This window comes from Zootoca vivipara, chromosome 6, assembly GCF_965207765.1.
Source record: "Zootoca vivipara chromosome 6, rZooViv2.hap1.1, whole genome shotgun sequence".
Classification (NCBI taxonomy): Eukaryota; Metazoa; Chordata; class Lepidosauria; order Squamata; family Lacertidae; genus Zootoca; species Zootoca vivipara.
Window position 1 is genome coordinate 13,283,055 of NC_142589.1, and position 25,219 is coordinate 13,308,273.

The following is a 25,219-nucleotide window of genomic DNA, read 5'->3' on the forward strand; positions in this document are numbered from 1 at the left end:
CAGTCATTGTGTACAATGCTGAGCTAGGTGAATTAGTGGGTCTGACTCAGTATAAGGCAGCTTCCTTTGTTCCTAGGACATGAGGATGTAAGACAAGCCTGCTGGACCAGACTAGTGGACTATCTAGTCCATCATCCTGTACTTATAGTGGCCAATGAGATGCCTGTGGGAAGCCTGCAAGCTGAATATGCATGCAGCAAGCAGTAGCACTATCCACTTGGGGTTCCCAGCAACTGGTATTCTGGGGCATGATTCTCCTGCATAATGCACTGGACTGGACCTAATGGTCAGGGGTCCCTTTACCTTTACCTTTTTACTGAGTATATAAGGGGTACAGTGATCTCTCAAATAAACTTGGATGTTGTTGGACTCCAACTCCCATCAGCCCCAGCCAGCATGGCCCAGTGATCAGGGATAATAGGAGTTGTAGTCAAGGAACATCTCAAAGCCCACATGTTCCTCTACCCTTATCCTACAGTAAAAAAACCCACAAAACCCCCCAAATGCTCCCACAGGTGCCGTGAACATAAGAAGAACCCTGTAGCTCTGGGTCAGACCAAAGTCCCATCTAGTCCAGTGTCCTTTTCTCACAGTGGCCATGCATAAGAAGTCCAAAAGCAGGACTTGACCGCAACAGCACTCTCCTCACTTGCAATTCTCAGCAACCGTAATGAGATCAGCCGGTCTCTTCTGTCTCAAAACAGAGAGAGAGATAAAAACTCTGGAATTAAACAGAAGCTTTAATATAGTGTGTGCACATAGCTTGCTTACTTCCAAGAAGAATTACTTTGGGTTGTGTCCCATTTAAATGAATGGACCTAAAGTTCATCATGTCCATTAAATTCATTGGATCTGCTCTTGAGTAGGACTACCATTGGCTTCCCCCCCAGCTGATTCTCCACACCGTCCTATATTAATAATGGTGTGTTAAAAGTAGGAATTTGCCATTGTGCATGATTTAAGTCTCCATTTTAAGGGAAGTGCTTGCGTACAGGATATAAAAGTCCTCATGCAGCATGTCTAAGCATTGTGGATTCATCTTTTTAAAAAATAACCCACAAAATTTAAGCTTCTATCAGTATTCCTTCCTCTCTCCCCACTTGCAATTTACAGGAAGCTCATGTTCCGGTGAGTGATTGCTGATGTCTGCGTCTCTCCTGGTTGTGCTGCCAGTCCTTGTTTGTTTAGAGCAGTGAGCGGTGCTGCCATCCTGGCTGCAGCTGGCGAAATGTGTAGTATGGGAGTTTAATTGATAGGCAAAGAGGGGAAGCAAACAGCCGTGCTTGAGTGAGTGATCAGAGAGGGGCGTTGGCCTTGTCAGTTCCAATTAACAGATAGGAATGGATAAATTCCTGTAACTAGGTTTGCTGGCTAATTTGTAAATTGATAATATTGGGCTTAGGGCAGGGCAGGGAGAGCTTTTGACATCACTCAAGCAGGAATGTTAGGAGGAATCTGCCTTGGTATAAAGGTTTGATATACGTGTTTTTTTTTATATATTGTGGCATTTTATGTATTGTAATTTTGCTGTTATTTTCATTGATTATAATTTAATAAAAGATTCATTGCAATTGTTGAGAGTGAATTTCTGTTTGATACTATTTGCTGATATTTTGAGAGTGAACTTTATAGTGCACAGTACTGTTATATTCTAATGGATTATTGAATATTACTTGGTATAAGTCATTTATTTTAAGTAATATACTGTATTTTATTATGGCTTATTCCTATTGAATTGCAGTGCTATAATATGTGTGATCTTTGTTGTATGTTTTGTTATTTCTTCAGCTGGTAAACCGCCTTGTAAACCTAGAAAGGTGGTATACAAATTAAAAGTGAAATGAAAATTAAATGAAACATAAACTTTATGGCTTCAAATTGGGTTTTTCTTTCTAGCTGTTATTTGTTTTCAGTGAATTTCCATCTGTGTACGGATGATGTTGGAGTGCAGACGGAACAGACCAGTGTTTGAAGACTAGACAGTTATTTGTGTCCACCCTAGAACCTTGGAACTGTCACGTTTAGGATAGATAGGTGTGGGGCTGTCCTTTGCCACTACTAAACAGTGGGGGGTGGTCCATTAAGGTGAATATGGCACTGCCCTCAGCCAGCCCCTGCCTGTCTTCTTGCTTACAATCAGCCTAGGGATTGGTTCTGCCTGTCAGCTTCCTCTACCTTAGCCTCAGTGTTGCCCTTTGGTAGAATTCAGCAGAGAAGAGGATGGGGGGAAATCTAGAATTACTTGCCGTTGCCTGGCTGCTTTCCAGCCTACCAGTCCCGGTGGGTGCCACTGTTGAGCAGACAAATAATGGTCAGCAAGCTTCCTTGAAGGGCATCTTTTCTATCTCTGAAGGTAGAAAGAACTATAGTGTAGAATGACGCTACCATAGGGGGGGTATCAGTTGCAAGAGAAGGTTCCAGGTCCAGCCTCCACAGCATCTCCAATTCATTGGATCAGGTCAATTAGAGTGGATAATAAGGGACCAGATTGGCCAGTAGTCTTATCTGGTATTAAGTACCTTTGTTTGAGTGGGAAGGCACCACAGAGATTCAAAACTAGAGCACTCTCTGGAAGACCTTTGCTGTAAGTGCATTGCTTGAGGTCACATCACTTCCAATTATGTGTACCTGTGAGGAATACACCTGCATGACTGCAGTTCATCAAAAGTGTAACTGTTTCTATTGGAGGGCACAGTTCATTGGTTGGAGAACCCATAATCTGCTCCAGTCTTGACCTTCCACTTTTCTTGATTGTAGGTAAATCCAATGCTGAGTGCTGTATTTCAGCATTGTTTTAAGAAGCTGTATTTTCTGGTTCCCTGGTTGTTGTTTTTAAGCTGTGCAACTGTGCAACTGACTGTGCAACTCTGGCAGAAACATTATACCCATTAATTGTGCCCTGAAAATCTGGAGCACATATTGAAACTGTGACCTCTTGTCTGTTCAATTATTAGAATATGCAGAACAGGCCCCAAAACACTCCTTTTGGCCATATTATGGGTGTTGTTTTTTAAGACTCCCTAATGTGTTCAGAAATGTTTGTTTGAGTGAAATTCCTGGCCTTTCTGTAGAACAGCGAGTGGCCAAATGAGTGCCACACTTCAAAGCCCAATTAGTGACATGCTTGGAATTTGTCTGAATAAATGCTTGTTTCTGTCCTCCCTCTCCCCAGGGTCAATGTAGAACAGGGTTGGAATTCAACTCTGTTACCCTAATTCAAAGAGCTATTTCTACTTCAAATACTCCAGGCCCTAAATTTCAAATATTTGCCTGTTAATTTTGTTTTGCTCATGTGCTTCACATGAAAGTGATAATCGGTCAATATGGGGGGTGGGAGAAGGTTTCTCAGTGCTTGAGTACTGGTCTTAATGCCACTGCAGTCAATGTTTGGGGAATCGAGGAGTGTTCCTGGATAGATTAGTTCTGACAGAGGGATGCCAAGAAGTGTGATGCTCGAATCGCCTCATGGCAAAGGTTGGCATTGACTGGCATTGACAAAGGAGTTTAAGAGACCAATTAAAGTGGCCAAGAGCTGTGCAGACTTTTTATTTTCAAAAGGCAACTGTGTCACATCAACACACTTCTTTCTTGTCTGTCTCCCCCTCCTTCTCCTCCTCCGCTTCGCTGTTGGGCTTCTTGCCATCATGCCCTCCTGCAGCCATAGACTAGGCTCTTAATGTTTTCATGGGAATGTTTGCTTCAAGAAAAGCATAGTGTTTTTGAAGAAAAAGCAACAGAGTGTATTGTGGCACCTTTTTAAAGGCGTAACAAAATTTTATTATGACATAATTTTTTCATTGGACTAGTACAGGAGAAAATCATTAAGGTGGGAGTTGAGCAGCAAGGAGATGTAAAAATTGCAACCAGCAATCAATAAGAGCTTTAAATGTAAGTTAAATAGGCAAATCCATTACAGTAGCAGATTGGTGATAATACGATCATCTCACCAGTGCTGAGTAAATTAACATCTTTAGTAGAGCAGGAAACTATTCACAAGCAGTTATTGATAAGGAAGAATACAATGTGAAATAGCTGAACCCCTGTGAGTTAAATTGAGATAACTGCTTGAGTAGCTTACCAATGCCAAATATATGTGCTGTCTAGTACTGTTTCTTTCTGGTGATAATGCAGTCCTCTCTGCAATGCTCAATAAAATGTCACCAGTCTGCTGCTGTAAAAAGCGCCAATTTCATGGCTAGTCGTGAAAGTTTATGCCATAACACAGCTTGTCCTTAAGATAGCAAAAGACAGTTGATTTTTGCTGCAAGAAGCTACGGCAGCTACCATTCCCTGTGGAAATTGTTTATGAAACTCATTCCTGTGCCAGAACTATTGGTACTCTAGCATTTTCATGAGCTTTTTGTATTTAGCCCTCTGGGTGGGGAACTTGTCTGAAGTCTACTTGCAGGGGCGGAACAAGAGGTTTTGTACCCTCATTGACCCATTGACTTCCCAAATACACTGTCTTGAGTTCCTTTCCCAGGAGGGTAATATTTGCTGTGCCTGGCCAATGAGGGCAGAATAATTGGGTAGGTCTGCATTGAAAATCAAGAAATGCTGTTCCCATGGCATTCTTTCAGTCCTGTTGGATAGGAAGGAAGGCCGTACTTCATATTCACACCTTTTCAGAAGTGAAATGTTTGGGAACACGAGTAGGGTCTTTTCTGCTATGGCCCCCACCATTTGACCTTGCCTAAGAAGGTCTGCATGACCCACACTCTTGTTCTCCTTCTGCTAATAGATGAAGCATGGGACCTGCTGGTAAAGAGTAGGAAATATAATAAATTATTATTAATAAAAGTAATACTAGTAATAATAATAATAATATAATGATGTATAATTACACGCAGGAGCATTCTCTTAACTGCTATTCAAGAAAACACTTTCTGTTTGTGTGACTTAAAAAAAAGTCATGTGTTTCGGCATTGATTTGGGTCCAGTTAATTTTAACAGGACATTCCTATTTCATGTGTTTCTTTTGAGAGTCATTTTTATTGGAAGAGGTAGTTGTAGTGCCTGGTGCAGGCATCCATTTAGAAGTAGCATGTCACCTTTCAAGGCTTTTCCACATTTACTGGTAACAGGCACAGCATATAATGGCTGTTACAAGATGGCATAATGGCTGCCAACCTGGATGGCTTTAAGATAGACTCATGGGACATCAGTGGTTGCTAGCCACAGTGTGCCTCTAAATCAGGCACCCCCAAACTTCGGCCCTCCAGATGTTTTGGACTACAATTCCCATCATCCCTGACCACTGGTCCTGTTAGCTAGGGATCATGGAAGTTGTAGGCCAAAACATCTGGAGGGCCGCAGTTTGGGGATGCCTGCTCTAAATACTAGTTGCTGAGATTCACAAGTGAGGAAAGCTGCTCTTGTGCTCAGGTCCTGCTTGCAGGCTTCCCAGTGGGGCATCTGTTATGCCACTGTGAAAACAGGATGCTGGACCAGATGAGCCTTTACGTGATCCAGCAGGGTTTACTGATGCTGTACAGAATTCTGAAGTAACACAATTCCTGCAGGGTTGGGCTAATGATTAAAGTTGTGTTTTTCAGAAAGCTTACACTGTTGCAATAAAATACATGTCTGCCTTACTGCCTCAGATACTCTGGGGTTTTGAGCCTAAAACAAGATTATAGTTACTGAGGCGGCTTCTTAGTCATAAGAGATCTATCTGCCTGTTGATAAAACTCAGCCAGGGTACAGTACATAATTCCCTCTTCAGCTCTCTCCTCCAACTAGGTTACTCTGTAAGATACTTGCAAGTTGGTACCCACACAACCTTTAGATAACAGGCATGTATTACTTCTTAAAATGAGTGAACATTATTTAAAGTGAAGTGCATTGCTACTTCTGCTGCACAGACTCACTTGCATTTGGAAAGCAGAAGGCTGCAGTTAATGGGCTGCTGGAGCTGCGACAAGCACATGGGTACCGCTCATCTTTCCACAACCCTTTCTGGCAGCAGCACTTGCACAGCCTGGTGGCCAGAAGATGCAGGCAGCCATGCTTCAACATTCAGCAAATGCTTTGACAGCCCACTTTGCCCCCTGCTGAGCTTTCTCTGCAGCCTTGCCTTCCTAATGCTTGTTGGGGAAGACCTGGCACATTTGTTCCCCATAGTGTGGTTTTCTGCCCTGTAGCATAACAGACAGCAAGTGTCTGACTAGATAGACCAGGAGTGGGGAAGGTACATAACTCACAAGGGTAGAGCATCTGCTTTGCATGCAAAAGACCCAGGTTCAATTCTTTGGCTGGGAGAGACCTCTTCTTGAAATCCTGGAAAGATGCTGCCTGTTTGTAGACAACAGTGAGCCACAATAGATGAACCAACTCAGTATAAGGCAGCTTCCTTTGTTTCTATGAGGTTATGTTTCTAATAACTCCCATTTCCTCTGCCCTTCAAGCTTCTACCTACCAGTACCTACACATCTCCAGTTTTTCTTTCTTAGTCTGCTGATGTTGGATGCCCTGCCTTTGTACCTTCTCTGTGTCCCAGAATTGCTTTCAGAGTCCTCCATCTGCCCCTTGTGGGATTCCCACCCCCTTGTGGGATTCTTAATCCCAGGCAAACTGACAGCTTCAGCTTCCCTCACAGAAGTCTTAACAGCAGAATGTTTAGCACCTGGGCTGCTGCACATCCTGCACTGCCACATCAGCTCAACCAGTCAAGTGCTGAAGGCTTCACTGCTACAAGTGAATATGATATTGATACAATAGGCAATATACTGGGGTGGCTGTGGGACTTGGTCCTAGGTAAGTTGGCATAGGATGGCAGCCTTGAGCTCTTAAATATAGATATAGTTCAGAACAAGTATGTAAATTCCAAAGTACTGGAAGAAGGAAATGAGTGATGTTGAAAATGTGTTAACGTGAAATTGCATCTTTGGTGTCTCTGAACTTGAAAGAAAGGAGTAAGGTGAAGATCTGGTTCTGACCGTTTGATTCTGATTTTTTTTAAAAAAGAGAAATGTTCGAAGGTTTTCTGTGTAAATGTCTACATCTTTGACCTTTTCCTTATTTGCTCCCTTTTCAGTCTTTCTTGTATTACTGACTTGGGTTTATCTTTTCTCCCTTTAGAGAGTTTTGAGGTGACAGTCACCAAAGAAGGTGATAAAGGGTTCTTTCTATCCCCCTTTTATGAATATTAACCCACTAACTTTGGTTATGAAATGGGGAATCAGCACTTAAACAGAAGATCCTGTCATGCTCTTTGACCCCATTTTATTATCCCAGTTTTTTCCTCCCCGACCCCACCACCCTCAAAATATATTGATAGAAAAATGTTATGTTACCAACCCTTGGCTAGAAATATCGGTAAATCAGACATCCATTTGAACTGTGCAGTTTAATACTTAGGCTGTGTATAGTTCTGGTAAATGTGTTTTCTGAGTGTTTTCTCTAATAGTTTCCCTTTCTGAGGGTGTTCTAGTCATATATTGAAACAAGTAAAGTTATCCCAAAACTTTTGCCAACTGGAGCAACGAATTGTATACAGTACTGCATACCAGCAATTCATGGTATAGATTGTTGGTCACTTTGTATACAACTAAGCTGGATACAACTAAGCTGGACTTAGTTGTAGCCCATGCAGGTATAATATTCGTAATCTTGGAGATGGAGACACCCACAAACATGTTTATTCTTTCAGCCTCCCTTGCCTTCCAGCTTGCCTTCCCTTTTCAGAGCTAACCATGGTGCTTGGTTACATCTGTACTGAAGCAACAATGGTTAGTTTCAAAGTGGTATAACCACTGTAGGCTTGCACACTCTAGTTTGAAACTTAACTGTGCTTGTAGTATTAGTGGAGATGTAACTCTACTATGGATAGCTCTGAAAAGGAGAGAGAGATGGCAATTATGTGCAAGAAGGAAGCCGAGGGAAAAGAGTGTGTGAACAGGTGGGACATCCCAAATCTCACAACCGTAGGCACAACAGTAGAAATAGTTTGTCCTTGCACTGGGCCTATATCACTCTCTTCTGTTTATGTTATGGTTTAGAGCTGAACCACAAAGTAAGAGTATAGAGGACAGTTCCAAGTTAGTAGGTTGAAATGGATGCCTGAAAAAGTTGGTATTTCTACCTTTTCTCATTCAGTAGTTCATTCTGATTCCCTGACTTCTTTTTTTTTTAAAATGCCAGGTACATTGCACAGGAAGACTTTGTCCTTTTGATCAATTGACAGAATTCATGTTAATTGTGGTGCTGAATCTTCTATATACCTTGAAGCTTTTCTTTCCATCTTTTCCCCCGTTCCCTCTCCCAACTTTGTAACGGTGCATTATAACCTCCTGCTCTGGTCAAAATCCAGCAAAGCTGCCCAGCTATTTCCCAGTAGCTTGGCATAGAAGACCCCCCCCCCCTGGCCTTGGCTGTTCGCTCCCCTAAGATCTCTTACTCTTTTGCCCTAGAGTGCATCTCAAGTACTCCTGTGAAATGCCTGTCTACATCTCTCTTTCTCTCTCTCTCTTTTTGTATTCCTGCATGAATGGATGCAAAGTAAATAAAAAAAAACCCAGTTGCTTGGAAAGCAAAATGTATGCCTTTTTATTTTTATTTTAAAAACAAAGTTGCCGGAACTCACCCATCTTTAAAAGCACAGTTGCCTCTTTGCTTTGTCCACAGACCCTCACAAACCCTTGGCTGCACACACATACAATTGCATTTAAAAAGCAAAACAAAAGAAACCACCCCGCTGTGCATGCTCTGTTACCTGGAAATGCTAACTGGAGTTACTTTGAATCTCATAGGTGAGATTTGTGGGTTTAAAATCCACGGCCAAAATGTCCCTTTTGAAGCGGTGGTGGTGGATAAATCCACCGGGGAGGGGATGATCCGATCCAAAGAGAAACTGGACTGTGAGCTGCAGAAGGACTACACGTTCACCATCCAGGCCTATGATTGTGGGAAGGGCCCAGACGGAGCAAATATGAAGAAATCCCACAAGTAAGTACAGCGTGGGAGAGAGGGAGGTGGGAGGCTCTGATTTAGGCATCTCTCCCCCCCCCCCCCCGGATGCGGTTTCTTCTTCTTTGTAGTCTGCCCTTGAATGAATGAATTAATACCGGCTGGCGACAGTGATAGATGCTCAATGGGTGGTCTTGGTACCAGAAGAGTTCCCAGCTGCACCCAGACCCTAAACTGCATTGATCTGCCCATACATTACCTTCTTGATTAAAAATCATTCTGCCACCTTCATAAGCTGCCAGTGCATTCAAGGCTGTTTGCAGTCGTAAACAATGCTTTGGTTTTTAATAATAAACGTGGGGTAGGAGGGAAAGAGGTAAATAAAGGTATGTTCAGTGGTAGAGTACCTGCTTTGCATGCAGAAGGTCCCGGGTTCAATCCCCAACATCTCCTGATAGGGCTGAGGTAGAAACCCTAGAGAGCTGCTGCTAGTCAGTGTGGACTATACCAGGCTTCCTCAACCTCGGCCCTCCAGATGTTTTGAGACTAAAATTCCCATCATCCCTGACCACTGGTCCTGCTAGCTAGGGATCATGGGAGTTGTAGGCAAAAAACATCTGGAGGGCCAAGGTTGAGGAAGCCTGGACTATACTGTACCCTCCAACATTCCTCAAATGAAAATAGGGACAGTCTATTATGCATCATTATCACTGCTTGAGCATTGACCAAAGTTATTAGACATTTTCTTTTCCCCTCAGGCTTCCCTAAATGCAATGCATAAATTCAAAGATTTCTGTGCTTAAAATACAGCAGTTCTGTGTGTTTCCTCTAATAGATGAAACCAGTTGTTCCATCTAGTTCAGTACTGTATTGTCTACACTGACTGGCAGAGGCTCTCACGGGTTTCAGGCAAGGGAGTCTTTTCCAGCACTATCTGGAAATTCCAGGGATTGATCCTTCCTTGGGACTTTCTGTATGCAAAGTGGGATCACTATCACTAGGGTATGGCACTTTCCCAAATGCCTTCCCAAAAGCTGGTATTTCATTACTTTGCTTTTGTTTTGTTTTTAAATATAATGTTTATTGAAGATCAGGACAAACACAGAAAATATACAGAATAAAAACCATACTGTATTCAGAACTCAAAAACATTGGTTCCCCTTTCTACCCAGAATCCACTGATCCTCCCCCCACCTTTTCCCTAGAGAGCTTAATGTCATCAGCACACCCAAAGCCTCTTCATAGTACTTGGTTACAGCAGGACCAGACAGATTAAAGGGATTCAATACATACACCTGTCATGCCTAAAAGAGCCAGATGCGTATTGGGTTGGAAAATCCATAGTCATATCCCATTCTCTAAGATGTACCTCTTGGATTTGCTCCTGAGCATATCTTTTACAGCTTGGACAGGGTGTTGCTGCTGACACCCAGCTACTCTCCAGCCTCTTAACATGGTCCAGAAGGCTTTGGTTGATGAGCAGCCTAAGAATGGAATGGATGAATGAAAGCATCAGTGCTCTTTTCCAATACACAGAAGTGGGCCCTGATGCTGTAAACCCTTCAATATGTCGTATGGAACAGGCCCGCACTAGATGTGCAGTATATAGGGCCCCATTTTTTCCATGGCATGCAAAAATTCCCCCCTCTCCAGCACACAGCAGAGTTTATATATCACTGTTCTCTTTCACATGTCCACAAAGCTGGCAAAAAGCATTTGTTCATTGATGGGAAACAAAACAGTGGGTTCAAGGAATCTCAAATATGTAGTGGATCTTTTTGTACACCTACTTAGGCTCCCGCTGAAAAGAAAACTGTTGTGTGAATTAGACTGATGCTCTGTATATCATAACTTCAGTGGCTAGAATACTTTATGCAAAGGCATGGGGTGAAAAACGGAAGCCTAATAAACTATATCTAATAAAGCATGGGAGCAGGTAAATATTGGTAAGCTAACAGATATGCTATGGGGGTAGAGAAGTTGAGAGAGAGCATAAATCCATGGAACCAAGTAACTTAATATCTCAAAAGAGAGATGGGAATTTCAGGACAGGGAATTGATTACATGTGTTTATGAGGACACATTAATACAAATTAATACAAATGAGGAAGAGTCAAAAGCATTAAACAAAATGAAGAACAAGTCAGACATCAGCCCCAAGTATCCTTTTTTATCTCTTATATTTATTCTAGCTCTGTAATAGTAAAATTATTTAATTCTATGCAAGTTTTGAAATTAAAGGCTTTAAATATTGCTGTTTGATTGTATGAAATAAAAAATGTTTATTTATTTTAAAAATGAAACGTGCTCCAGACAGCGTTTTGTATTTCCAAAGCTTAATCCCGTATTGATTTATTCTGTATTTTGCTTACTGATAAGGGTCACATGTTTTTGTAATAACTTTTGAGTACAAGAAGCCGTCTCAGATATTCTTTATAGGTTTTCCTATTAAAAATAAGCTATTGTAGTCATCTTTATGGTGGCAAATTTTCATGCCTTTAAGAAATGAGCTCACTTGGCCTTTACTTCAATAAATCTATTGTTGTAATAAAAGCTATCAAATCTGGCTGACCAGGCCAATTGCCCTGTCTTTATTCCGTTCCCGTGATTCATTAGATGCCATTTATAGTAGGGAAAATAAATGACCGACACCACATTTGCAAAGCCTGAGACATGAGAGTAGCTTTGGATGTTACATGGAGGGACAGCGAGTGCCTTGCAAACCCTATTCTTCTTTATCTCTGTTTAATGTGCATTAGAGATGCAAGGCATTACTTGTTCCTTTGCCCCATTGTGCCTTCTTGAAACTGCTCTGTTGCTTGCTGCCAGGCATGTAACTCCTAGGTGCTTGAAGCTGAAAATTCCAGACAGCTGTGTTGCTTGTCCTCTGATGGGGAAACGATAGCACTCCATCTGTGTCTTCCTCCTAGTACAGAGGTAGTCTAACATTGTGTCCTCCAGATGTTGCATTGCAGCAAGACTCTTGGCAATTTGGCTCTGCAAGGAACCCACAGTGCATAGTTAGACTATGCAGCCCCATGCCACAGGGGGCAATGATGGCCACCAACTTGAATGGAGGGCAGCATGGTGTCTGCCTTTGCCCAAGTAGCTCGAAGAGCCCTGAGAGCAGTGGATGATTTCCTGTGGGTTGATCTAAAAAACAAACAAGCTGCATTTTGATTACTCTCCCATGTACTGGAATAGCTAGAAAGATAAAATAGGCAGTTGGTTGAAATCGCATCTCGGACTTGGACTCCTTATCTACCCACACATTGGTAGCCTCCGTGTTTCAATAATAATAATAATATAAACAACAACAACAGCTGTTATTTTAATGCATTTATATTCCACCTTTCTCCTAGTTTGGAATTCAAGGTGGCATATAACATTTAAAAAATCACTATAAAATACAGAGTAATAAAAGTGAACTAGTTGAAAAGCAATAGTTAAAATACATTAAAGCACATTTAAAACCAACATTGAAATACAGTTTGCCCTGACAGCGGCCCAGTGGTCAGCATCGTCGGCATCTTAGTTTTCTAAGAGCTTTTTGGAACACTGATAGTATTCTGTAAACCATAACTGGTTGATTGATAGAGAATGTAGTTGGCTCTCTTTTTTTTGTACTCTGCTGAATGCCAATAATGGGCTGCTACTCTGTCTCCAGAGCAACGGTGCATATCCAGGTGAACGATGTCAACGAGTATGCCCCGGTGTTTAAAGAGAAGTCCTACAAAGCCGCCGTTATTGAGGGCAAGAGGTATGACAACATCCTGAAAGTGGAAGCGGTGGATGCCGACTGCTCTCCCCAGTTCAGCCAGATCTGCAGCTATGAAATCGTCACACCGGATGTTCCCTTTGCTATTGACAAGGATGGTGAGTAGGACCATTGACTGTGTGTGCATATACAGGGGTAGTTTCCATTTCACCCTGCTCCGTAAATGCATTTAAATCTGGCATTTTTTTTTTGAGATTTTAGAGAGAGAGAGAAAAGCTCAACAACTGTCTGGAAATGTGGCAACCCTATACTTTGTTGTTGTTGTTTAGTCGTTTAGTCGTGTCCGACTCTTTGTGACCCCCATGGGCCAGAGCATGCCAGGCACTCCTGTCTTCCACTGCCTCCCACAGTTTCATCAAACTCATGTTGATAGCTCCGAGAACACTGTCCAACCATCTCGTCCTCTGTCGTCCCCTTCTCCTTGTGCCCTCAATCTTTCCCAACATCAGGGTCTTTTCCAGGGAGTCCTTTCTTCTCATGAGGTAGCCAAAGTACTGGAGCCTCAGCTTCAGGATCTGTCCTTCCAGTGAGCACTCAGGGCTGATTTTCTTAAGATCTTCTTGCAGTCCATGGGACTCTCAAGAGTCTCCTCCAGCACCATAATTCAAAAGCATCAATTCTTTGGCAATCAGCCTTCTTTATGGTCCAGCTCTCACTTCCATACATCACTACTGGGAAAACCATAGCTTTAACTATACGGACCTTTGTCGGCAAGGTGATGTCTCTGCTTTTTAAGATGCTGTCTAGGTTTGTCATTGCTTTTCTCCCAAGAAGCAGGCGTCTTCTAATTTCATGACTGCTGTCACCATCTGCAATGATCATGGAACCCAAGAAAGTAAAATCTCTCACTGCCTCCATTTCTTCCCCTTCTATTTGCCAGGAGGTGATGGGACCAGTGGCCATGATCTTAGTTTTTTTGGTGTTGAGCCTCAGACCATATTTTGCGCTCTCCTCTTTCACCCTCATTAAAAGGTTCTTTAATTCCTCCTCACTTTCTGCCATCGAGGTTGTGTCATCAGCATATCTGAGGTTGTTGATATTTCTTCCGGAAATATCTTATACTAGTCCTATACTAGGACTAACGTTAGATACAAATGAGAGGTGAGGAATCTGTTGTCCTCTACGAGCTCCCATCAGACTCAGCCAGCATGGTCAGTGATCAGGGATGATAGGAATTGTAGTCCAACAAGATCTGGAGGACCCAAACGTTCCTCATCCCTGATGCAACAGTAGAAAATACCTCTTTTCATTGGTGCTTCAAATTTTCAGCCTACAAAATAGGAGTATTTCAAACTTTGTTCTGGAGAGCTTTGGAGCTGGTTGTGTGTCTAAGGAAAGTTGCAAAAAGACTTAATGTGTCTCTGCTGCCCATCCTGCCCTGTGATGAAAAGTCACAGGGGGGGGGATCGGTGCATTCCACAGCAGAGGTTCTCAAACCGCTGGTGGACCATGAGCTCCATTCTGATGGGCTCCAGAAAGCTTGCCGAATTGTACTTGGTCCTGCATTTTATGGATTCATTTTCTTTTCTGATGATTGGGATTGAGGCTGCTTTTTGACCGGGACCAGGTTGTTGAAGAGGCTAAAGAGGCCTAGTGCCTGCAAATTTCTCAGCGGTTTTATTGTGACACAGGAGCTGTAGACTGAAAAACATTGTTAAAACACACACATCCTTTAATTTATGGAACAAAAAAAAAGTACACTAAGTTATCTATTGAGGTCTGCAGTGAGTGGTCTGCAGCAACTTTTGAGAACTGGCATTCTAGAGTGCCCTGGACTCTTTAAGTTCACTTCATGCAAGAGGCACAACTTCTTGGTTAGTGTCTTGTTTATTTATTTAGTGCATTTATATCCCACCTTTTCCTCCCAAAGAGCTCTAAGTGGTATACATGGTTCTCCCCCTCCTTATTTAATTCCCTCAACAATCCTGTGAGGCAAGTTAGGCTGAGATGCAGTGACACGCTCCCAGGGTCACCTGGTGAACTTCATAGCTGAGCTGGGATTTGAACCCTGGTCTCTCCCATTTTTTGGTTTCCTTTCTATTGATTCCCTACGTGTTCCAACTGCTTCCTGAATCCATTCACCAAGAAAATTCTCCTATAACTTGGCATAGGCATCCCAAGTAAATTTGTATTCACAACTTCTCCACCCCCTCAACCTTTTCAGTGCACCAGTTTTTTTCAATTGAAAAAAAACACAAATGCTTTTCTCCCGCTGTCAGGTTACATTAAGAACACAGAGAAGCTGAACTACGGCAAGGAGCACCAGTATAAGCTCACCGTGACAGCCTATGACTGCGGGAAGAAGAGAGCTGCCGAGGACGTGCTGGTGAAGATTAGCATTAAACCTACATGCAAGCCAGGCTGGCAAGGTTAGTGCTGTTCCCCACCCACCCTATGCAGCGTTACAGCGGTGAAATGCTTGCCAGTGCCCATTGCCAGTACCCTTTTTTGGGGGAAAGGAGGTGTTGAGAGTGTTGGCAGAGCAGCTGTAGGTATTCCTGGAAGAAACTTCTTACTTGGATCCACTTCAATCTGGGTTTAGGCCTGGTGGAGCCAGGGTCTAGTCAACCCTTACAGAGGGGAGTGGGGTTCTGGCCATCCTGCATGAGGCAGTGTTCTGACCACTCCTGAAAATAGTAACGGTACCACTGTTCTGTTTTGTTCAGTCCCCACCTGGAGTTTCGTGTCCAGTTCTGGGCACCACAATTTAAGAGCAATATTGACAAGCTGGGACTGTGTGCACAGGAGGGCAACAAAGATAATAAAGGGTCTGGAAACCATGCCTTGTGAGGAACAACTGAGGGAGTTGGGTATGTTTAGCCTGGAGAGGAGGAGATTAAGAGGTGATATGATAGCCACCTTCAAATATCTGAAGGGCTGGCAGTGTCACATGGAAGACGGTGCAAGCTTGTTTTCTGCTGCTCCAGAGAGGGGGGCCCGAACCAAAGGATTCAAATGACAATACAGGAGATTCCGACTGAACATTAGGAAGAACTTTTTGAGGGTAGGAGCTGTTAATCGGTGGAATGTACTTCCTGGGAAGGGTGGACTCTCCTTCACTGGAGGTTTTTAAATCGAGGTTGGATGGTCATCTGTCAGAGATTCTTTAGCTGTGATACCTGCATTACAGGGGGTTGGACTTAGACGACCCCTAGGGTCCCTTCCAACTCTAAAAAAGCCCACCCTGGGCCTGTTGGTTTGTGACAACTACCACCCAGTTCCCAATACTATTCCTTCCTCCCTTTAGGAAAGGTGTTTGAGAGGGTTGTGGCACAGTAATTGCAGTTACTCTTAGAAGAAAAAGATCATTTGGACCCATTTCAGTTCTCAGTTCAGGCCTGGTTGTAATAGGAAGTAAAATATTTTTAGTGCCTAACTTTGTTCTTCTGAGGCAGTGGTTTTGTACTTCTTTATATTCTCTGCTTTCTTTTAAAATTGGATTGGTTGAGGTACCAGGGTTGAGGTACTAATGGATCGTTACTGTTCTCCCCTACCCCCTCCATTTATGACTTCAGGCTGGAGCAAAAGAATGGAGTACGAACCTGGAACTGGCTCCCTCGCTCTCTTCCCCAACATCCATCTGGAGACATGTGATGAGCCCATCACCTCCGTGCAGGCCACAGTTGAGCTGGAGACCAACCATATTGGGAAGGGCTGTGACCGAGATACTTACTCTGAGAAATCCCTTCACAGGCTCTGTGGTAGGTTCCTTTGGTCCAACAGGCCTGTTGAAAACCCACACCTTCCTTTTATCTTTATCTTATTTCAAATAGTCAGTGCACAGTCTGCATAACCCACTCCCCACAAATCAGTATTTTTAAAATCTTAAAACTTTATAAATTTAAACAATTTTGCTGCTGTTATCATCCGTCTGTCTTGAAAGACAACAGAGTGCATTTCCGGGAGTAAAGTCAGAATGTTGAGTCAGCAGCACTGGAGTGACCTCCATGGGATACAAACCTGGGGGACCTGGGCAGACAACAAAAAACCCCTCTTGGCCTTGCTGGTGTGATCCAAAGGAAAGCAGAGCAATACATTTGGCACCAGCTTGACTGCAGGACTTGCCAGAAGTACAAGGTGCCATTCAACCATCTTAGGGACTGCACTTTGGATTTCTGTAGAGTTTACTCCATAGTCTTTCTTCTCCTGAAGATATTCTGCAAGGCAGCAGAGGTATAGGATCAGAGGCAAAAACACTGAGTGAGTGTGTGAAGCAAAACCAGTGAGATGGATAGCCTGGAGAGGGCCCTATGGGTCAGACAGAGAACCCTGGAGGGCTGCATTTGGCTCCCCAGGTCTGAGGCTCGCCATCCCTGTCGTAAGCATTAACAGACCAGAGGTGGAGGAAGGTGGGCACTCCCCTTTAGCATGTGGCCTTTAAAACAGAAAGGATAACTCATTTATTTGTGTTACTGGTTTATAACCCTCCCTTTTTTGTTGGGGAACTGGAAGTGGCTAATGCACATCACCACTGGCACGAAATAGTGTGAAATTATAGCAGTCTTTATATGTTGTGTGTCATCAGCTATCCCACAAGTCTTTATTCACAGCTTCTCCTGCCATCTGCCTCCTCTGGGGAAGACCAGAACTAGGCCATAAACAATGCAGACGGCCGGAAGAGGCAGGTGCAAACCTGCACCTGTATCCCTAATAGTGTTGTACTATTAAATCTTAACTGTAGGCTCCTTTGGGAGCCAATCTTAGCTGCATAGCATGGTGTCAATATCCTTATACAAACAATTCCCAGCGCAAGCTCTTGAGAGATGGCTTTGGTCTTCCTCCATGGCTCCTGTCAGCTGAACATTCTCCAAGGGAACGAGCAACGATGGCAATTGTTAGGGCAGGGTTTGGTTCCTTCCCTTGCTCCTGAGAATTAGCAGCCTCTGAGTGCGGCAGCAGCAGCAGCAGCAGTGATGGTGCATGGAAGGCTGAGCTTGAGGGATTGGACGACAGAAGCCATATGAGAGGAAGGAGCTGTAAATGGTGATGGATCCTTCTTCAGTTTGAAGCAAGAATTCAACAAGAGAAGCACCATTAGAGTGTAATGCAGTTCTCACAGTGCAGAGATACTGAGGGCAGTGGAACCTGGATATTGGCCAGTGGGTTAAATAGGGAAAGGGAGCCATTTTTAAAGCTGGGGGGGTCTGTCTAGCTCCACTACAGTGGAAGTTCAGCAAACAATGCTGACTCTGAATTCTTGCTGCTAATGCTGTGAAGGTCTAGCATTTTTTCCTAACAACAGATGACACACACACACACACACACACACACACACACACACACACACACACACACAAAATGTGTTTCCTCTGTTGGCAGTCTGCTGTGACATGTTGATGGTTTTAATTGCAGGTGCTTCCTCTGGCACGGCTGAGCTGCTTCCTCCTCCAAGCAGCACAGCGAACTGGACGATAGGCCTTCCGACTGACAACGGCCATGACAGCGACCAGGTCTTCGAGTTCAATGGCACCCAAGCCGTGAAGGTCCCAGACAACATTGTCACTGTCAACATGAAAGAGCCTTTTGTGATTTCGGTGTGGATGAGGCATGGGCCTGGGGCCAGGGAGAAGGAGACCATCATCTGCAACTCAGACAAGACAGGTGGAATGGGCGGGGAAGGGGAACCCTTGGGCTAAAAAGGGGGGCTTTTAGGACTGGCTGAACCATTGCAATGCCACAGAACGTTAGCAAACATTCCAAGTTCTGTGAGCTGGAGGGAGGGAGAACCTGATTGCATCAGTGTAAGAATGGTTGCCCAGGGCTCACCATTGCTATTCCATTATAATATGGCAAAGGATGCTGCAGTCTGTTCTGATTTTGTGTGTTTGGTGTGGGTGAGGGGCAGGGTTGGTGGTGGTGGGTAAATGTATCTGATTCTTCATGTTAGTGGCAGTCAGAAGTGTGGGAGTTGCTGCTTTCCAGTTTTCTCCAGCAGGTGTTGCAATATGATCCCTCAGTATGCTGATAAAAAATGAACAGAGTGCACAAAAGTCTTGATTGACATTTTCTGGGAAAACATGTTTTTCTCTTCTGTCCTGCATTTCCCCTCCCCAATCTCTTTGTCAATAGCATCAGTCTTTGAATGATGCCAACAATACTCTGGAAAGGTGGTATTGAGCCAAAGGAGATGCGGTCATTTGGGTTTTGTACATTGCACCTCAGCAGTGCAGAAAGGAATTGTGTGTCTTGTCATCTTGGGGCTGAAGCAGCCTTTATGAGCAACTAAAACTTTGATCTCCCAAAGCTTAAACTAGCCTTCCCTGAGACGTAGTTGAACTACAGCTCCCATCAGCCCCAGGCAGTCTAGCAAACAACATCTGGAGGACACCTTGGGAAAGGGCCTCTTCCTCCTTTTTGATCAGTCTCCACTTAATAAGGGGAAAAGATCAAGGCATATCAGTCAAAAGCTGGCTGTGTTCAAAAGTGCTCTCTTCAAGCAGAAGCTTCCATGCTTTCACTTAAAAGAATTGGGGTAAGGCCAACTTAAGATGTTTCCCTTAATTAAAAAGAGATCATCTGGGACCCTGAAAATAATTAGGCTGGAGATGAAGCTTTTAAAACATGGGTGAATTATTCCATTCATTCTTGGATGTGGTTCTGCAGAAGGATGCTCTCGGCCACAGAGAATTTGATTCCTGAGTACAGCAGATTTACAGTTTTCTCTTATCTTGGTGGTAGTGGCTTAAAGATGGATTCATGTGAACGCATCCCCCAGTGTGTGTTGGTGTTGAGGCGTTGTGAATCTTTTCTGCCCCTTCCTCCCAGAGGGCTCCAAAAAACCCTGAACTCCATGGCTAACTATTGTTGAACAATCTGGATTTTTTTTTTGGCAGCTTGTCAAGCAAGACTATGCTCTTGAAATCCATTGTAATCCAGACCCTTTCCCAGAAACTAATTCCATGCTTTTCAGCACAGGGGAACTGTCATTAAATCCATGCACCCTTATCAGCAAAGTTGCTTTTCTGGGTCCCTTTCACACTGAATGGGGAAGCAGGGGTGCTCTTGTGTGAAAAGCCACCCCGGCTCCGAATTCCAGGCTGAAGGCTGTCACAAGACTAGCAAACCAGAGTACTGCCATTTATTATTTCACTTCAGTGCTAGCCTATTTCTTCTTATTGCACCTCTGTGCAAAATTTGGCCGAGCCATTAGTTGAGAAGCAGACATTTTCCTGAAATGTCTTGGACTTTCAAAGAGCAGTTACTATGGAACTGCCCTAAGGGGAAGCATTTCTGCCATGGAAATGGTCTCCCTTTGATTAGGCCTCCTGCATCCTTTTTTGCTAAGCACCTCCCTTTACTGCAGGGGTGGGGAACCCTCAACCTGAAGGGTGCAGAGTTAGCTTGCCAGGCCATGGTATTTTGGGGCAAGCCATGCCTACCCATCCTACACCTTGCTGTCATACCTGACATCAGGTGTGGGGCAGGTAAGGGCAAGGCTTCAAAGATAAACTTGAGAGCTTAAAGTGAGTTTCCGATTGTTCCTTTGCTGAAGTAAGGCAGCTGCGTTCTCCTTCCTGGCACTGCTGCTTAACCATCTGAAAAGCAGAGTGCAGGGCTATTTAAAAGCCCTCATGCAAGCAGCTCTGCCCCACTCTTGACACTGCAGTTTTCTGAAATTTAAACCGCAGCATGGGGCTTCTTGCAAAAGGGCTTTCAGGCAGCTTTGAAGTCCCGACAATCAGAGCTTCAAAGCCCAGCATTGCTGGAGATGTCTTTGTGACATCAGGTGATTGGCAGGCGGTGGACCCCACCCACCCGTCACGTTTATCCCAGAAGGGGTGTGGAGATGAGGATCTAGCCCACCTGCTGGAAAGGTTCCCCATCCCATGCTTATGCTGTGACAAGAATGTGCTGGATTGTAACATGTATAACAGGATCCAAATGTTCACTAGCTTTACAGCTGGAGGAAAGGGAAATGGTAACACATGCCTGATCTTTCTTGTGACAGATATGAACCGGCACCACTATTCCCTCTATGTGCACAATTGCCGTCTCGGGTTCCTCTTTCGCCAAGATCCTTCGGAGGGGCAGAGTTACAAACCAGCAGAATTCCACTGGAAGCTGAACCAGGTGGGTTTATAAGAGGAGGCAGCCCTGGGTGTAATATTAGATTGATCAATAGCCAGTCTTTGTATGTCAATTTGCAGGAGGAACAGGCCATCCCAAACGAACGAAATGTTCGTTATGGAACTGTAATGGGGTAGCGATACAGTAACACTCCTGCTTTCGGTATCTTTGACAAAATTGTGTTTTTATTATCAAGAACTGGATGTGAAAGGAAGTCATCTGGCGCAAAGTACTGGTAAAGGTTCCCTCCCTCCTTCCTGCCATTTAAAAACTCTTGTTCCTTTTCCAGGTGTGTGACAAGGAATGGCATCACTATGTCCTCAATGTCGAATTTCCAGCAGTGACCCTGTACGTGGACGGAGTTTCCTTTGACCCTCTATCAGTGACAGAAGACTACCCGCTCCATCCCTCCAAAATAGAATCCCAGCTGGTGGTCGGAGCCTGCTGGCAAGGTAGCTTACCTTTTTTTAGCTGCAGGCTTCTCAAAGATGGAAGAATAGTTGTAGGTCATTTGTCCAGAACTCTTGTTCTGTTCTAGTTTGTGTGCAAAAACTCTACTGAGCTTGCATCTCTGCAGTGAGGCTGTGCAAGAGAACAGATGGAGGTTGAAAATAGCAATGCATTTTCAATGGGGAATGCATAGGAGCTAATTGTGCAGCCTGTTCTCTCTCCTCCTAATTATTTTGGGATGTCTGTGAAGCCTGGGTGATTGGCATCCTCGCAGTCTGTTGGCAGAGTTAAATAAAAGCAAAACATTTGTTGCAAATCTTGAGAACATCAGTGGAGAAAACCTCACCTTGGAATGAAGAAGTTGTGCTCTTGAACTTGGTTAGAAGTTACATGAATGCTAAATTTCTTGTGTTTTCCTCCCTCTGGGACCACACGCTTGGTTTTGAGGATTTTGATGGAGTAATTTACCCTCTGTCTCTGTGTGTTGGAGGATTTTACTGCTTATGTCTATAAAAAGAAACACAGCAGTAGCTGTAGGTTTTAACATGCAAAGCAGGTTTAAACGGCCGTTCCCTCGAGGATTCATATTGCTGAATCACAGCCTTCAAGGCCAGTGACGCTCTCCCTCGTCAGCATCTTGAGAAAATGGCTTCTGGGATTCATCCCAAGAGTGGAGGAAGGGATGTAGATCACCAAATGAAAGACACCTGCTGTATCTAGGCTAAAAGTGGGAGGGGGGAGGAGGGAGTTAGCACCATAAATGGCATATTTATTCGTAGGATTAGTATCCAGCTAAGTCCGACTCAGAGTGGGACCGATTCAAATAAATGAATCTAAGTTAGTCATGGCCATTAGTTTCAGTGGATTTACTCTGAACAGGGTAAGCTTCAGAATACAATCCCTAACTATTATATCCTGCAAGACTATTTCCCGGCATATATTTAAAGCTTTTGAAATGCAATTTTAAATGTGAAAATGATATAAAGAACAGGTGAATCTTCTTGAATGCCTAGAAGAACTCTCGCTGCAATGTCGGCATGTGCTGATGGTTTCTCTGTGCTTCCTGATTTGTATGGTCAAAATGGCACTTAGGTGTCCCTAAGAGGCAATTATTTGTTCCCCTTGGGTGTGTTAAGCGATTGCACTTTCGTCTTACGCAGCTAGGCTTAGCAGGCCTGGCGGGTCATGACCTAGCCAGCTGTGGCTCAGGCTTACACCTGTAGTGGAATGAGGAAGGTAGTAAGATCAAATGCACCACCTTATACTGCATTATGGGGGGGGAACAGAGATTTGTATGCTTCCCTATGTGTAAACTTCTGTTCAACAGGAAAGAGCCATAGCTCAGTGGTGGAACTGCTTTTCATGCAGAAGCTCGCAGGTTCTTCAGTCCTTGTACAGAACTAGATCAGGCATCCCCAAACTTTGGCCCTCCAGATGTTGTGGACTACAATTCCCATCTTCCCCAATCACTGGTCCTGTTAGCTAGGGATCATGGGAGTGTAGGCCAAAACATCTGGAGGGCTGCAGTTTGGGGATGCCTGAACTAGATGGTGTAAGACAGCTTGCTGTGTTCCTATGTCTCAAGGGAAGGGTCCTAGTGTAGATGTAGAGCACCTGCCTTGCATGCAGAAGGTCCCAAGTTCAGCCCCCGGCAGCATCTCCTGGTAGGTCTGGGAAAGGTTTCCACCTGAAACCTGCAGTTGAATTTGTCCCTTTCCTTTATGTCCCCTCTGAGTTCCTTCACATCATCCCTGCTACACCCTGCCACACATGAAGATCCATCTCCAAGTGTGCCCTCTGGAAAGTGTCCTTCTGCAGTCTTCTTGGAGTTCCCCGATACAGACTAAAGGTTTCCTTGGCAGGAGGACCAATATAGGATGGGGAGAGAATTTAAGAATATATATAGTACTGAATGCAGAGAGGGAGATGGGCATCTGGTAAACAAAGCACGTCCTCCAAGGCATGTGCACTGCGTCAGAGAAACCTCCAGGTCCTAACCACCCGGTTCCTTTTTCTCTTCTCCTTGTTCCTATTCTTTCGTCTTGCTTTTCTGCAGAATATACAGGAAATGAGAATGACACAGAAAAAGCGACCGAGACTCCTGCAGGTTGCTGGTGTTCTTACTTATTCCCCCCCTTTCACTTCTATGCTGAGATAAAGCTTCATCTCACACAAGCATGACATGCCAGCATTGCATTATGGTCATCGAAGCTACATTATTATTGTGTTGCTGGGCTTGTTTTCTTCCATTGTGCTTCTTCTTTTTTTCTTGTTTGGTTGTTTCTTGAATGTTCACTTCTTTTCTTTTTATCTATCATTGGTGATAATTGCAAGATTAAAAGCAGTTTAAAAGGCTGCTTTGAAATGAGACAGTTTGTCAATTGCTTTGATGGTTCAGCCCTCACTCCCTTGAATCGAATGGTCAATCAGAAGAGCTGCCTCTTCTATAAATTTGCATGTCCCATAACAAGAGGTTGGAGGAAGCGCTGGAATGACTTGCCAGCCGATATGTTTGGGGAGGGTCTATTACATACACAGCTGTAAAACTCTTGTGACTGGCAGCTGATATTTCCAGGTCTGTTGGAAACGGCTCGGTGGATTTAACATCTCTGCTTGAGACAATTAAACCAAGACTTTCGTTAATTTTAAATTGCACCTTTTATATGAAGTGCTGTACAGGGTAGAATAATACCTTCTAATTATTCTCATCTTGAACGGTGAAGTTAAAAACTAACTTTTGAGAACTGTTAAATAATAGAATACTTAATTTTGAAGAAGGCTGTCATCCGATTAAAGAAATTTTAGATTAATTTCTGTGGATCTTGAGAGGTTAACTCTGTGTATGTGCATATGAAAGCAATAGTTCCAAAAGGTAAAAAGCATCATTAAAAAAAGAAAAAAGACTGTAGAAGTGTGTCATGGTTAACATCATATTAGAAGAGGTGTGTTGGAATAGCCCATGCAAAGATTGGTCTTCCTAGCTTCATCTTCTCCTAATAGCTTCAGGAAAGGGCAGTAGCTCAGTGGTAGAGTATTTCTTTTACATGGAGAAAGCCCCAGGTTCAATCTGTGGTATTGCCAAATGGGGTTGGAAAAGGCCCCTGGAGAATTGCTGCTAGTCAATGCAGAGCTGAAAGGTCCAGTTTTCCAAGTCAGTATGAGGCAGCTTCTCACATTCAGTAGAAGGAAACTGCCTCCAAATGAGGTAGCTTCCTGCACCTGGTGTCTGATTGAGCAGCGGTTGTTACTTGGATGGACTGTTGTGTAAATATTTTTATTTAAGTGGGAGGTGCAGTTTCCGTACTGCAGTTACAGTTATGAAGGTATCCTTGGCCTTTTGAAGAGTCTGCTTCTAAGGGAGAAAATCCTGTTTGTGATGACCAAAGGATTGTACCCCTTTCCTTCAGCACTGAGTAGGGTCATTCCATCCTTGCCTCAGAAGACATATTTATTGCATGAGTGGACTTCTTTCATTCTTTTTGAGTTTTCTACACCCCCCCCCCACCTTTGTGCTTGAACATACTTGCAAGGTTAACACAAGAATGGGCACTAAACTAACCTGCATGCCAGTTTTAAGAACCAAAGCACAGTTGGCACTTTAAACAAACGCATCCCACCCCCCCTGGAGCAAACTTGTATGATGCTCAAGATGTCTTCCTTTGCTCCATAAAGGTGGAGAGCTCCGCATGGCTCAGTTCTTCCGAGGCAACTTGGCCGGCTTAATGATCCGCTCTGGTAAACTGGAGAACAAGAAGGTGATTGACTGCCTTTACACCTGCAAGGAAGGACTGGATTTACAGACCTCAGATGGCGTCGGCAAAGGCCTGAAGGTAAACTTGTGCAGCAGAGGGACCCTTGATTCATTGGCAGAACAGAGATCAATTAGGATGACATGTTATGTGTCTCTCTCACACACACATCCTCCTCTCCTTTCTCTAATGAGAGCAGGAATGACGTCTGTCCCGGCACCGCCTGGTGGCTCTAAAGCAGGGGTGCCTAAAAGGAGGAAATCAAGGC

At 43.9% G+C, this 25,219-nt stretch overlaps 1 protein-coding gene across 4 annotated transcripts in view; it reads left to right on the forward strand.

Annotated features, from left to right (window-relative positions):
- CLSTN1 (calsyntenin 1) overlaps positions 1 to 25,219 on the forward strand; it is a 63,936-nt gene that overhangs the window by 24,551 nt on the left and 14,166 nt on the right. The window contains exons 3-12 of one of the 4 annotated variants that reach the window (XM_035117897.3): positions 7,081 to 7,110; positions 8,751 to 8,946; positions 12,575 to 12,783; positions 14,905 to 15,054; positions 16,201 to 16,386; positions 18,038 to 18,286; positions 20,634 to 20,755; positions 21,042 to 21,204; positions 23,259 to 23,309; positions 24,875 to 25,032. In XM_035117897.3, coding sequence (XP_034973788.2) covers positions 7,081 to 7,110; positions 8,751 to 8,946; positions 12,575 to 12,783; positions 14,905 to 15,054; positions 16,201 to 16,386; positions 18,038 to 18,286; positions 20,634 to 20,755; positions 21,042 to 21,204; positions 23,259 to 23,309; positions 24,875 to 25,032 — 1,514 coding nt within the window. The remainder of the gene's footprint in view (positions 1 to 7,080; positions 7,111 to 8,750; positions 8,947 to 12,574; positions 12,784 to 14,904; positions 15,055 to 16,200; positions 16,387 to 18,037; positions 18,287 to 20,633; positions 20,756 to 21,041; positions 21,205 to 23,258; positions 23,310 to 24,874; positions 25,033 to 25,219) is intronic. The other 3 variants (XM_035117899.3, XM_035117898.3, XM_035117900.3) reach the window with 3 other exon arrangements.